The 15425-nt window shown below is 41.0% G+C and overlaps 1 protein-coding gene across 3 annotated transcripts in view; it reads left to right on the plus strand.

The window, feature by feature from the left end:
- Window positions 1-15425, plus strand: part of MYEF2 (myelin expression factor 2) — a gene marked incomplete at both ends in the record, with an annotated part of 40150 nt that overhangs the window by 22308 nt on the left and 2417 nt on the right. The window contains 7 exons of one of the 3 annotated variants that reach the window (XM_080707562.1): window positions 4180-4281; window positions 6040-6090; window positions 6322-6390; window positions 6693-6791; window positions 7098-7169; window positions 9168-9376; window positions 9456-9507. In XM_080707562.1, coding sequence (XP_080563688.1) covers window positions 4180-4281; window positions 6040-6090; window positions 6322-6390; window positions 6693-6791; window positions 7098-7169; window positions 9168-9376; window positions 9456-9507 — 654 coding nt within the window. The remainder of the gene's footprint in view (window positions 1-4179; window positions 4282-6039; window positions 6091-6321; window positions 6391-6692; window positions 6792-7097; window positions 7170-9167; window positions 9377-9455; window positions 9508-15425) is intronic. The other 2 variants (XM_080707563.1, XM_080707564.1) reach the window with 2 other exon arrangements.

Genomic DNA, 15425 nt, shown 5'->3' on the forward strand with positions numbered 1-15425 from the left:
AAGGCCTGTCTTTTCTCCAGCTTAAGTGTTTGGCACCTTTGTTGAAAAATCAGTTGTCTGTACATGTGTGGGTTTGCTTCCGTATCTTCATTCTGTCCCATTGTCTGTGTGTCTTTTTCTAAGTGAGGTTTTTCTTGGTTTCTAACTTCAGTTTGGTCAGAGAACAGGGCTTACCACCTGATACGTTTTTATAAATATTCTAAGTTACAAGTGTGTTTGGTGAGTACAGCCTTTTGTGTCTATTCAGTCAAGTTTAATAATTTAAGTCATCTTATATCCTTAAAATTTTGTCCTTGTGCTATCAATTAATGAGGTGTTTATGGCAAAATCTCATTAGAATGCTAGATTTTTCTGTGTCTCTTGTTTTTACTTAAATATTTTGGAAGCTAACTTACTAGATGCATCCAAGATTAGAATTTTTATATTTTCCTATTGGTTTATCATTATAGAGTAATTTTACCTTACAAATTACCATAAGTTTTTTGTCTAGCACATAGTTCCTGTTCTTTTATCTCTTATTGTTTTAGGTGTATCCTTCATAGCCAGCACTAAAACTAAGATTTTTATTTTTTTTTTGGTGGTACTGGGGTTCCTGGAAGCCCGTCTATCTCTGGGCTACACTCCCAGACCTATTTTATAATTTGGGAACATGGTCTCTTAAGCCAGCGAGGCTGGCTTCGAACCTGTGCGATCCTCCTGTCTCTGCCTCCCAAGTGCGGGGATTACAAGTGTGTGTGCTACCATGCCCGGCCTAAGATTAGATCAGTTCAACAGTCTTTTCTATGAAATTGAAGAGCTGGATTTATTCACATTTATTGGTTCACTTTGATTAATTTCTATTATCTTGTATTCTCTTTTTCAGTGTTATAGTTATTTTTGCTATCTTTTTTAAGTGGGCTATCTTAGATATTTTAATGTGTCTATATAAAGCCTAAAGTTAACTTATTCTGGTAGTTATAGAATGAGCTTAGGACACATTCATTGTAGAATGGCCTTAGGGTGCTTAATTGGAATCACTATTGTACTGAATTCTGTGCTGTGATTGCTCAGTGTTTTATCTCTATTTCTTTTCTTTTTTCTTTTTCTCTTTGCTAGTCCCTCACATTAGGCATTTATTATTTTTCTCTATTTTCTTGTCTTTTCACTCCTGTTTTCAAAGACCCGGGCATTAATTTATTTTCTTTTGAAGTATGAAACATATTTTTTAGAAGTTCTCTTAATGAAGATCTGCTGTTAGTAAATTCTCTCGATTTTGCTTTTCCAAGGTCGTTGGGATACTTGTGAGGGAATGGTTTTCTCTCCGCACTTCAAAAATATCCATAGTCTTCTGGTTTCTCTTGTTTCTATCCATCGAATTATCCTTTCTTTATAGGTAATTTGTGTTCTTCCTGGAGCTAATTTTAAGATCTTGATCTTTGGTTGGCACTTTTACTAGTGTATAGACATAGATTAGTATTTAATGGGCTTTTAGGCTTTTACAATATGAATTCTTTTTTTTATTATTATTTTGGTGGTACTGGGGATGGAACCCCTCTACCTTGGGGCTACACTCCCAGACCTATTTTATATTTAATTTGGAAACAGGGTCTTTTAAGCCAGCTGAGGCTGGCTTTGAACCTGCGCGATCCTCCTGTCTCCGCCTCCCAAGCATGGGGATTACAAGTGTGCGCCACCACGCCCGGCTTACAATATGAATTATTTTGTAAAAATAAATTTCAGAAAATTCTAAGCCATGTGTAGATATTGCTCTTTTCTACTTAAGGACCCCTCCCTCAAGTTTATCTCATCTGTCAAGATTCTGGCATAGTGTAGGGCCTTTCAGTTTACTTTCCATTATTAATATTCTTCTATTTATTTAGAGAAAATCTGACCTGTTATATTCACACTTTAATATCTATTCTTTTAGAAACTTAAATTTTACATATTTTTCTCTACTGAGATATAATATGAATGCGTAGACTTTGAAGAATCAGTTTCCTTTAGTCAAGCCAGTTATCATGGTGCCCCCCAACCCAATTCCTTCCAGCCTGCCTGCCTGCCTGCCTGCCTCCTTTCCTTTGCTTAAACTGCTATAAATTGGCAAGTGGAAAGTTCCTCATTTCTTGTGGCTCTGATATCCTTACTTTTTGGTAAAAACAGTTTCCCAGATCCATTCTGAGTTTTGTTATTCCAAAGTCATGGGATTGACCCGCCATCAACAGGTCCTGGTCCCTTAGAGCGAAGAGCTCCGTCAGAGATGAAAAGATGGTGTGTGCTAAGTATCGCTGACGGTCAGATGAGCCGTTGCTTCTCGCTGGAACATCTTTAGGGACTCAGTGGGAATACTTTTTTTTTTTGTACTGACCTTTATAGTTTAAATTTTTAAAAATTAAATATAGTAGATGATTTTCTCAGCCCCTAAACCTTACTAATTATTACTGTGACCAGCAGGAACTTGAAAACCATATATAGACTAAAGCCCATTCAAATGTTAATTAATTACTCTTACTGTTTTTAATGTCATCAAATTATATTTTTTAAAGTTGATTTTCAACCAATTTATTTTATTTATTTATTTATTTATTTATTTATTTATTTATTCTTTTTTTTTTTGCGGGTCTGGGGATGGAACCCAGGGGCATTCGACCTCCGAGCTACACCCCCTGTCCTATTTTTTATTTTTTTATTTATTTATTTTGGTGGTACTGGGGTTCTCGGAAGCCCTCCTCCCTCCCGGCTACACTCCCAGACCTATTATATATTTTTTTATTTGGAAACAGGGTCTCTTAAGCCAGCAAGGCTGGCTCCAAACCAGCGCGATCCTCCTGTCTCCGCCTCCCAAGCGCGGGGATTACAAGCGTGTGCCACCATGCCCGGCCCTATTTTATTTATTCTTTATTTTGAAACCAATCTCACTGAGTTGCAGAGGGCCGCCTCACTTAGTAGCTGAGGCTTTCCGCGAACTGCGATCCTCCAGTTTCAGCCTCCCAAATGCTGGGATTACAAACGTGTGCCACCACGCCCGGCTCAATTTTCAACCAATTTTTTTTTTTTTTTTTTTTTTTTTTTTGGCGGGTTTGGGGATGGAACCTAGGGGCATTTGACCTCCGAGCTACACCCCCTACCCTACTTTTTATTCTTTATTTTGAAACCGGGTCTCACTGAGTTGCAGAGGGCCTCCCTAAGTAGCTGAGGCTGTCCGTGAACCGCGATCCTCCAGGTCTCAGCCTCCCGAATGCTGTGATTACAAGCGTGTGCCACCACGCCCAGCTCAACCAATTTATTTTTAAGAAATAAAATAATTTTTAATTTTTTTATTGGTGCGTTGGGGGCACATATCTTCATGGAGCACAAGATGGTGGAGGCATACATGCAAACATCACTCAGTTATGTGTTGCCGTATTCGCTCATCTATAGAATATATTTAAATAAAACCTCTAGATTTAAAGATAGAAAGCTTACATTTTCCTCTTAGCTCCCACATAGCTAAATGGCAACGTGCAAGTGAAAGTCTCAAAGTCTGCTCCTCCCTGAGTGACGCATGGGATTGAACGTGTCAACAGGCAGTGCGGTATCTGATTTATTCAGTGCTTCATTACGATTGTTGACATTTTATTTTATTTTGTTTTGTTTATTTTTTGTGGTATTGGGGATTGAACCCAGAGGCATTCTACCTTTGAACTATACCCTCAGCTCATTTTTTTTTTTATTTCTTATTTGGGAACAGCATCTTCCTAAGTTGATACGAGTCTCACTGCGTGCTGAGGCTGTCCTTAAACCTGCGATCCTCCTGTCTCAGCCTCCCAAGTGCTGGGATAATAGGCATGCACCACCCAGCCTGGCTCCAGATGTGACATTTTAATTTAATTTGAACCATCTTAAAAGTAATGCTAAGATTTTAAGTGTTTCTACAAATTTGGGCAAGATGCTCATTTTCAGATACTTGTGCTCTTTATGAGGTGACAAGATATTATTAAAGTCTTTTTGGCATTTTGTTGGTTCTTCCTACATGTCGTAAAGTGGGCTGTAAGCTGAACCTGCTAAATACTCTGCTTCACATTAACGAATGATACGGCTGGGCTTCGGTACGCTGCTTTCAGAATGAATAAAAACCGCTTTTCTGTGTAAATTTGCAAATGTTAGAGCTACTGTAGGCATGCTCTGGTCCGTCAGTTGTAACTGATCTTTCTTGTGTTTTAGGTGGTCTTGGAGGAATTGGAATGGGGCTTGGTCCCGGTGGGCAGCCCATCAGTGCCAGCCAGTTGAACATCGGTGGCGTAATGGGCAACTTAGGTCCAAGTGGTGAGTATCCTTCCGTAGTTGACTTACATGAAAGCGGTTCCGGGGCCAGTCCTGCTCTGCCCCGCCGTCTGCACTGTGGGTTCTGGAGTCCTTAGCAGGACAGTTCCCGGCGCAGCGCCCTGTGCGCTGGGTAGGTGGTTTTGGGGAGGTGGGGGCGCAGTGCGGTCTGACCATGGGCAGAATCGACTTGTTAGCTAGCTGGGAAGGGAGCTTTCCAGGCAGCTGTGTTGGCTGCTTCCCTGAGCTAAGCGCTAGTTTTATTTTCAGATACTGGTTTTCAAACATTTTCGTGTTGGGGTGCATGAAGTGCTCTTAATTTATTGAGAGCCCCAAAGGGATTTTGCTTATGTTTACATGTCTAAGTGTGTATTACATGATGGGAAACTTAGAACTTATAAAAATGCACATGCTTGTTTAAAACTAGCAATAATTTCTTAACCCTACAATTGTATGCAGTGTACATCTATAACACAATGTGTAATACAGCACGTATGAATACTGTTTCTAGTGTAAAAGAAATGAGTGAGGAAAGCAGCACCGTTTGGAGCACGTCTTCAGCGTTTGGCTCAGCCTGATGCAGCCTCGCTGTTCTATTTGCCGGAGCACTGCTTTTCTATAATTGCATATGTCATGTCGCCTCTGCAACAGTAGACCTGCTGCTGCTGAGAGGAAAACAGTTAAACGGTGTCGGCTTTGATGATGAAGTGGTTTTGACCCTGAGGGCCCAACAGGCCATACTGTGGGAATTATTTTTTAAATTTATGGACTAAATGGTATCAGATTGCTAAATTTGTTGAAATATTATAGTTGTACTTTAAATTATAAGAGTATTTTTACAATGATATTTATTCTGACCTAAATAGATTTCCTCTTTTATTCCTAGACTGGCTTATCTCCACTATCCTAAACATACTATTTGTTTATTTATTTATTTATCTATCTATTATACTGGGGGTGGAATCCAGGGGATTTCTGCTTCTGGGCTGTACTCCCAGACCTATTTTTTATTTTTGTTGGGAAACAGGGTCTCACCAAGTTGCTGAGAGCCCCACTAAGTAGCAGAGCTGATCAAAACTGTGCGATCCTCCTGTCTCAGCCTCCCAAGTGCTGGCATTACGAGTGTGCGCCGCCACACCCGGCTACACTATTTATATTTTTAAACTTTTTCTCTACTGTCTTATTTAGAAGTGTCCTCACTTCTGGCTGATCTTTAAATCCTCTATAATGATATTTCTGTGTCTGTTAAAAAAGTAAAATGATTATTTATTTCTAGATTCTCTAACTGAAAGTCATGGTGTGACCAGTTGATTTTGGTTTCTTGTCTAATGTTCAAAAAAAAACTTTTTAGTACTCATCATTAGACAACCGTGCTAGCATAGCACTTTTTTTTTTTTTAAGTGGTACTGGGGGTGGAACCCAGGGGCTTTCTACCTCCAGGCTACACTCCCAGACCTATTTTATATTTTATTTGGAAACGGGGTCTCACTAGTTGCTGAGAGCCTCACTCAGTAGCCGAGGCTGGCTTCGAACCTGTGCGATCCTCCTGTCTCAGCCTCCCAAGCGCGGGGATTATAAGCGTGCGCCACCACGCCCTGCGAGCATAGCACTTTAAACCATCCTTTTTGTAGTATCGTTCTGCTTCTCTAGTGTTCCATTGTGGCTGGACCAGTGGTGTCTATTTTGTTTTAATTCATTATGTTATTTCTTAGTCATAGAAATAAAATTCACTAACAGCGTATATTATGTATTTTCTTTGAGGTATGGGAATGGATGGCCCAGGTTTTGGAGGAGTGAATAGAATTGGAGGAGGTATGTATAAGCGCTTGTTTTTTGCATGTACTTGTCCGCCTTTTTAAGAAACTAGAAGCTGTGTTGAGAATTCTAAGTTAAAAAACAAAAGTTATGGTTTACGGTTGGTTCACGTCCTTACGGCTGCTAGTGGGTGGATGAAGACACTCCTGGAGAGACTTGACACTTACGGAATGCTCCTTTAGCCGTACAGCGGACAGTGAGATCTCAACATTAATCTTTATTTCATAGGAATTGGGTTTGGTGGTCTAGAAGCGATGAATAGCATGGGAGGATTTGGTGGCGTCGGCCGAATGGGAGGTAGGTGAATGAATGCAGAGCAGTGCGTGCAGTGTGTTTGCTCTTCCTGATTGTCACGATCCTCCCTGCCCGCTTCCCCGAGGAGGGGCGCTCTGCTGTCCTGGGGCAGACGGGCTCTCGGGGATAAGGACAGGCGTGGCAGGAGTGGGCATGGGTGTGTGGTGTGCAAGGTAAGCCACATAAGTCATAGACCCTTTGGTACTTAGGACTTTTACTCCAATTTCAATTACATCTATCCGTGAGTGGCTTACTGTGCATTGATATACTTGAGAAAGGACTGATTTGTTGCTCAATCTTTTCAGAGCTCTACCGAGGCGCGATGGCTAGTAGCGTGGAGCGCGATTTTGGACGTGGTGATATTGGAATAAATCGAGGCTTCGGAGAGTCCTTTGGTAGACTTGGTAGGGCCGGCTGTATACTTCTTTTCTTTTCTTGTCTTTTCTTTTTAGTATATATTTATGAAAAATTGTTCTCTTCAAATTTGTGAAAAAATCAGAAATTATAATATTTTAAATATTTATTATCTGAAGAAAACACGTAAGGGATTTTATCATACTAGCTCCCTTTTCAGTTTCTTGTATGTTTAAAATCTGTTTCCGGAATACTTTAAACTTTACGTTATTGTACGTTTTCTGAAAGCTAATGTCGGGAATGTCAGGCATGACTCCTGAAGTTAACCCGTTTGTTGTCTCTCCTTCTTTGTTTAGGCAGCGCGATGATTGGAGGGTTTGCAGGAAGAATAGGCGCTTCTAACGTGGGTCCAGTAGGATCTGGAATAAGTAGGTTTGCATTTTACTAGAATTTGTTCGGTATTATTTGAGTGCTTGCAAAGACTTTGCAAGAGTAGCTATTGTAGCATAGTAATGCTTTAGTATTCTGTAAAGTATAGTAAAGTGAATTCTGAAATCGTGTTTTTGTATGTTAATATATCTTGTTGTAATTTGAGGAACTTTGATTATGAGCTAATAAGCCGTTCTGTTTGATCACCATTTGACATTTCTAAATGAACTGTTTGAATTTTACTTTTCTGACATTTCTAAATGAACACCAGAGTATGCATTAACTATGCGCCAACTCAAGAAGCATCTTCCCACCTAAGCAATATGCGATTTCTTTGATGATGTCAACTTTGCTTTAGCAATGACTTCGCTTCCATTTTATTTTCTGTAGCAACTGTTAGTGAATATTAATAGCGCTTACTTCATGTGAGCATCGGTTGTCTGGGTCAGTGCAGACACCTGTAGAGTCTCCCTGAGGCTGAGGGCTAAGTTTGAGAGAAGGGTTTATTCCCTCACTCCTAACCCTTTCCCATCATACAGTGACGTCTTGCAGCCCTGGAGAATGCGGGGCTCTCCCGTCTCTCCCACCACCACACTTCAGGCCTGTGTTAAGTCTTAGCACATGGCTGCTCTTTTTTTTCTTTTTCTCTCCCGTGTGTGTGTGTGTGTGTGTGTGTGTGTGTGTGTGTGTGTGTGTGTGTGTGTGGTGTGGTGTGTTTTCCTGAGGATTGAACTCAGGGGTGCTGTACCACTGACCTAGGTCCCCACCCCTCCTTTTTTTTTTGAGACAGCTCTCGCTAAGTTGCCCAGGCTGGTCTTGAATATTGATCCTCCTGCCCAAATAACTGGGAATAGAGGTTTGTGCCACTGTACCCAGTAATGGCTTACTTGTTTTGGTTTTTTTTTTTCTTAACCTGTTTCGTAATGGGCTCTTTGTGAAAGTTTTCATAACTTACTGACTTCATTTAATTGATGACGTTTCACAGAGGAAATACAACCTATTGGAACTACTCTAAAAGTGAATTCCGAAATCTTGACAGTTGAAGACATTTACTTTCTTTGCACTTATTTTATTTCTTTTTCATCATCTTTTAGCCTTTGTCATTTCCCTCTTAATTGTAATTGCCCTTCCTCCCTTCTCTTAATCTCAGTATTTATAATTCTTTTGATTCCCTGATTGTATACTTGGTATTAACAGAAAGCCAATTTGCAGGTGATGTTAATTTTTAGAATTTACATGGATGGGGATAGTGGGCGCCAGAAAGAAGGATAAGTTTTAAGAATGATTGTGATTGGAATAATTAAGGGCATTATAATAAAGTCAGCACGTAAGAACCATATGATGAGCTAGGAACTAAGTCCGCAGCTTTGGCTGATGGGGTATAATTACCATTTGTTTTATTGTTGTTCCTGCTACAGGTTCTGTATAATATTTAGATTAAAAGTCATGTTTTCTGTGGTTATTGAAAATTGAATTGATATAAAAAATAAGTTATATGAGAAACAGAGGCGAAGATACTGAGGTCACGGTAGCTAGGAGAGGAAACTGTGTAGGAGAGCGATGAGAAAGTGTCTGCTGAAGTGGCAGTAAGGTGAATTTATCCTAGTTCAGACATCATGCTTGGTATTATTAGGAAAAAATAGACACTAAGAATACTGAGTTTCTATGTAATATTAACAAAGTGATTGACATTTATATATTTCTTATGACCAGAATATAACTTTATAGGAATTCTATGTATAACGTATTTATGTAAAGGCCAGAGTTAAGATTTCTCAAGTAATTAAATGTATACTCACTTAAATTCTGTTTCTTTGAAAATGTTGTACTGTCTGTATGGAATTAACTTTAATATGTTTTCTAATTACATAAATGTATTTTTCTCTCCCCCTCTTTCTCAAAAATGCTCCCCTCCTGCTTCCTCCCTTTCCCCTCTTGCTTCTGTTTTTTAAACACACACACGAAACCCCGCCCCTCCTGCGCTTCGGGACACGCAGGTGGTGGGATGGGCGGCATGAGCAGTGTGACTGGAGGAGTGGGGATGGGCCTGGACCGCGTGGGCTCCAGCTTTGACAGGATGGGCCCGGGGCTAGGCGCCATCCTGGAGAGGAGCCTCGACATGGACCGAGGATTCCTGTCGGGTCCCATGGGCAGCGGCATGCGAGACAGAATAGGCTCCAAAGGCAACCAGATATTTGTCAGAAATGTAAGCAGATAAAAGTAAAGCTTTCTCAAAATTCTTTTTTTGGTTGTGTATATGTTACTAATTCCTCTTTTCATTTTAGCTGCCTTTTGACTTGACTTGGCAGAAACTAAAAGAGAAATTCAGTCAGTGTGGTAAGTATGCCAAATCACTGCCGATGCGTTGGTATTTACTGTGGAAGGAAGCTGGCTTTACACACTGTTAGGCCTTTGCGCAGCCCAGTGCCTGTCTCTGGGTAGTCTGGACAGCGCGCCAGGTATAATTCCACCACAAATACATAAGTTATTTTGCCTTATTCAGGCTTAACAGCAGGGCAGATTGCTAGTAAATAACAAGGTGTAGGGTGCAGCCTGTTGTCATCTGTCTAAGGAAGGCTTGTTTTATTTTGTGAGTTTTAAAAGGTTCACATATGGCTGTTTGCATTCAGGCGTCCATTTTTTCCAGTTGAGACGCATTAGCTCTGGCATTTCACTTCCTTCCTCGTCGTGGAGAGCGGTGGGAGTCTGTGTGGCCGCTGAGAGGCTGGCTTGTGTTGGGTACGGAGTTCTGTGCACTCAGGCGCCAGACACGGGAGCCAGCCCACTGCCGCGGCGCCTCCGAGTGAGTCCATCCTGTGACTCCTCAGCCTTTCACAGCTGCTTCTGCCTCTAGGATGCTGCCAGCCGAACCTTCATGTATTTCTTAAGTCGCGTGAACGTTAGGTGGTTTATTACTTTTAGAAGAAAACCTTTTATGTACCACACTTAATTTTGCTATAAAATATATTACTAAAATTCTCGCTTTTTATGATGATGGGAGAATTTAGTGCAAGAAGCACAAAGCTGCATGAAATATGAGAGTAAAATCATGGTAGCAAATGCAGATAAACTTAATGTGGAGCGCATGCCTATAACCCCCGTGCTTGGGAGGCTGAGACAGGAGGATCCCAGGTCTAAGGCCAGCCTCAGTAGCCTAGTGTGATCCTGTTTCAAAACAATGAAAAGAGCGACGAGCTGGGGATGCAGCTTAGAGTTAGTATACCCCTGGTTTCAATCCCCAGCACAACCACTGGAAACATAAAACAGGTAAATAGGTAGCATACCTGGATGAAAGGGGTAAAAGTGGTGCATTTAGCTCAGAGTTAACGGGGCTATGAGGGTCTGGAATGTGTAATTATTAAAGTCACGAAGGGGGTAGGCTTAGTGTTCTTACACAGAAATAGCCTTTGTGATAATTATCTGCTGGGTTCTCATAGTCCTTTATGCCTTTGGGTATACCTTTAAACCTGTTTATTGTAACTTTTACTATATTGTGATTACTTACCTTTTTACATCCCAAATGGAGGCTTTGTCATCTTTTTTATCCTAAAAAGATTTCATTGCCTCTGTGTAAGAGTTTATGAAATGTTTCTTTCAAGTTTTAATTGAAAATAGAAACTTTGTACGGATATCACCAGTGTATTTAATAAAGACCTAAGTGTATACACAGAAAAAAACGTTCACCCCTGACTATTACATTTTTCCTAATATAAATTTAGACGAGTCTGTGAATCAGTATACATTATACTATGCATACCTTTCTGTGGCTTGTCAGCAAGTCAGCTGAGCTTGGATTTCCTTTTGAAGTCAGAACAGCCGCACCTCTGAGGGCAGGGGAGGCGTGGGGGGCCGGGCCCGCCGGCAGCCTCCAGTCGCCTGTGGCAGGTGCCTGCTGGCTCGGCCTCAGCCCTGAGCTAAGCATTCACAGACCTTCACTTGTACACTCATTAAATCTACAACTACTATGTTTTGGGCAGTCTGTTACGTGCTTAAGAGGGGAACAGTCAGACGCACTGGTCCTCAGAAAACACCCAGCGTGGATCTTCTAGGATGTTGGCTTCCTTTATTGATTGTCCTTTTATTTCGCACTAATTTAAAATTCGTGCGAAGGGAAACTTACTGTTTGTCCATTTTTAATAAAAAGTTGTTGAGAACAACTCAACTAAGAAGTAGTCACCACTCTTTATTAGTCAAGGTGTTTTGTAGTCTTTGAGGGAATGAGTTCATTACCGGAAAGAGTAGGCAGCCCCTGGCCAGGACCCCGTCGGTGGAGAGGGATGAGCATCATGGGCCAGCGGGATGAGGGGCAGGCGAGGAGGCAAGGATAGGAAGTGCTCCCTGGATCTGAGTTCTGAACTCAGAACGAACGTGAAAATTCAGACCATAAAGACATCATGGTAAAGAGCAGAAATGAAGTTTGGTGATGGGGCAGAGACATGACGGCGACGGCCTGGGCCAGGCTGAGTGGCCAGCCCTTCGTCGTCTAGGCAGATGCCCTTCTGAAGTCAGGTATGTGTAAGTCTTTTGGAAACCCTAGGGCTTCGGGTGGGCTTCAGGTCGCCGCGGTATTGTTTTAACACAGGGATGGCAACACTTGAGAGACAGTTTTGGAAAGGAAAAACTATTCATATCTATGTTAAACAATGTGTATAGGGTTTTTTTTACTTCACTGTTTTAGATCTATTCTTACATGCCCTTTTGATGAGTCTGTATGTATTAGGATTAATTTAGTTTTTATTTTCAGTTCTATTATTTCAGCTTCTGATATTTTGATGTGTGTGTGTGTGTGTGTGTGTGTGTGTGTGTGTGTGTGTGGTACTGGGGATGGAACCCAGGGGCATTCTACCTCGGAGCTACCCCCCCCCACACACACACCTATTTTTTTAGTCTTTTTTTTCTCTTTTTTGAAACAGGGTCTCACTGAGTTGTGGAGGGCTTCGCTAAGTAGCTGAGGCTGTTCGCAAACTGCAATTCTCCTGTCTCCATCTCTCGAATGCTGGGATTGCAAGCATCTGCCACCTCACCCGGTTATTTTGATGTTTTCTTTCTTTCTTTTTTCTTTTCAGTGGTACTGGGGTTCCTGGAAACCCTTCTACCTCCGAGCTATACTCCCAGACCTATTTTATATTTTTATTTGGAAACAGGGTCTCTTAAGCCAGCAAGGCTGGCTTTGAACCCGCGCAATCCTCCTGTCTCTGCCTCCCAAGTGCGGGGATTACAAGCATGCACCACTACGCCCGGCTATTTTGATGTTTTCTACTAAGGCATTTTGATTTCATATTTGGAATTCTGTATTATACTCCCTATTTGAACCTTGAATTACATTGATAGCAAAGAATTGTTACAATAATACAGAATTAAGTGTCTGTTGATAATATGGGTATTATCTGGCTTGTTTGAACAGAATCATTTGTTTTTTCTGTCTTCATATGGGAAGTTTCTATTAACCTACCACAGGCCAGAAATGGCTTCTTTGGCAGTAAAAGGCAGAGGTTTTGTTAGTTTGTTTTCCTGAGGCCCAGGTGCATATGTTTACACCCTTGCTTTCTTCTTAATAAGAGACTAGTGGTACCCTATGCATCTTTCCCAGACGGTATCTGCCAGTAAATGGACCTGCTGACCAATCCCTGGATCTGCTAATAAAATGTCTCTAGTAGTTAACTGTCCTTAATGGAGCTATTATAAGGGCTAAGAAAATATCTCATTTGGGGATTGTGTTACCCTCAATACACCATTTTCTGAGCCTTCATAATTCAGGAAAAATATTTCCAGATATCAAATATAAGAGGATGAGGAATAAGTGAGAATTATTGATACTTATCAGTCCCGTCTCCTCATTTCAGTACACTCTCAAAGGTAATGTTTGTGAGCCCTGGCTGGTAAGACACACATCATTCCTGAGGTAACATAATCTTTCTTTTTATGCTGCCTTTTGTGATTCCTAAATAACATGTATTTTAAAGAGAGTTGGATGTAAGTAAACTGCTTTTTTCTAGTGTTGGCCCTCACATTAGGTTAGCTTGTGCTAATGGGGTTAGCTAGCAGTCCTCAGACTTGCTCTGCCATTGTCTACTTTACGCTCTGGCCGTTGGGCTCATCACAACACTCCAGACCTGCGGGGCAGGGAAGCCCACTCTCAGCCATTCCTCCTGTGGACCTGGGAGCAGATAGTACATTGTTCCACGGATTTTCATCCTATAATATTTCTGTTGTCAGCGTGCTTGTTCACCACTTAGACTGGCCTGCATCAGTGCTGTTTACTGTAGCACATACTGCTTCAAGCAGAGTCAGTGGGCGTAACTCTAAATAACTATAGTCAAGATAACGTGGCAGTAGTCAAGGTACAATCCTTTGGTTTGTGAAGAAGCACCAAAACGTTGTTTCTGTCCCTTTCTCATGGTGGGATGTCTGATTTGTTGTTTTCTCCTGTGGTTATGTTACAACTCTACTGAGCCATTTATTTATTTATAACTGCTTTAATTTGGTCCATTTTAGACAGCGTTCTTATACCAGCAATTTTCATAGTATACTCTCATCAATGTTAAAAGGCTGGGTTGGGTTAAATAAAGCAAAGCCGGGCGTGGTGGTACACGCTTGTAATCCCTGCGCCTGGGAGGCTGAGACTGGAGGATCACACAGGTTTGAAGCCAGCCTCAGCTACTGAGTGAGGCTCTCAGCAACTTAGTGAGACCCTTGTTTCCAAATAAAAAAATATAAAAAATAGCTCTGGGAGTGTAGCCCGGAGGTAGAAGGCCCCTGGGTTCCACCCCCAGTACCAGCAAAAAAATATAATAATAATAATAATAATAATAATAATAATAATAATAATAATAATATAAAAGTTTTATTACAGAATAATTTTTATAACCATGGTATGTAACAGCAGTGTGTTTAAACTGTGATAAATACCTCTCTTGGCATACTGTTTTGTCTTACAGTCTTGCTATAATATCAATTCTAATTTTGTTTTCTTAGAATCATGTATGATCAATATATGTCAGTTGGCGATGTACTCAGCATGTAAAAAGTTAGGCAGGTCCGATTTTAATCATTTGAAACTAACTTTTTCTTCTGAATTATTTGCCTTTATAAAAGAAAATATCTGAGCTGGGCATGGTGGTATGGGCCTGTAATCCCAGTACTTGGGAGGTTGAGACAGGAGGATCACAGGTTCAAAGCTAGCCTCAGCAACTTAGCGAGACCCTTATTTCAAAACAAAATAGGGCTGGAGGTATGGCTCAGAGGAAGAACGCCCTTGGATTCAGTCTCTAGTGCCACAAGAAAGAGAAAGAAGAGAGAGAGAGAGAGAGAGAGAGAGAGAGAGAGAGAGAGAGAGAGAGAGAGAGAGGAAGAAGAAGGAGGAGGAGGAGGAGGAGGAGGAGGAGGAGGAGGAGGAGGAGGAGGAGGGAGAAGGAGAAGAAGGAAAGGACCTTTAATTTGGTATTTTTATGGGACCAAGAAGAAATTTTGAAAACTTAGAGCTTTTTCTGCTTTCATCCTACTGGGATTTGGGAGTATCTTAACCATGAGACAAGGGTCTATGGGCTGCACGCTATAGGCTACGAAGCCAAACTGTAAGGTTCAGATAACTTAGCTGCAGACCCTTGTCAGCTAGCAGAGTCTCACAGTCATGGTAAGGGCAGGAATTTGTAGGTCTGAGTGCCAGTCCCTAAACTGAGGGAATCAATTTAAGCGACAATTTTAAAAAAAGAATCTTTTCCTGGATTTCAAGAGACAGATTATGCAAGAGATAGTGGCATATTTTCCTTTGAAGTTTTAAAGATTTCTTGTTTGATTAAAACTTCAGTATTCATAAACCTAGAGTGAGCTACTTATGTTTAGAAAAATCTTAACTTTGTAAATTAGAATAAGGAAAACTTTTTAACTTTAAAGCCCTTGAAAGTTCTCCATGGAGCCGGGCATGGTGGCGCACACTTGTAATCCTCCCCCCCTCTTGGGAGGCGGAGACAGGAGGATCACACAGGTTCGAAGCCAGCCTCTCTGGCTTAAGAGACCCTGTTTCCAAATTTTAAAAATATGTAAAATAGGTCTGGGAGGTAGAAGGGTTTCTAGGAACCCCAGTACCACCAAAAAAAAAAAAAAGAAAGAAAGAAAATTCTCCACATTCTGTTTCAAAATCACTGTAAGGTGCTGCTATTTAGCATGTTATGCTTTTTAAATTAAACTTACTTTTTTTCAAGTGCCAACATGCAGGATATTAAGATTTTGGACATTTTACTGCATCTAACTTTTAA

The sequence above is a fragment of the Muscardinus avellanarius genome (assembly GCF_963383645.1).
Source record: "Muscardinus avellanarius genome assembly, chromosome: 12".
Classification (NCBI taxonomy): Eukaryota; Metazoa; Chordata; class Mammalia; order Rodentia; family Gliridae; genus Muscardinus; species Muscardinus avellanarius.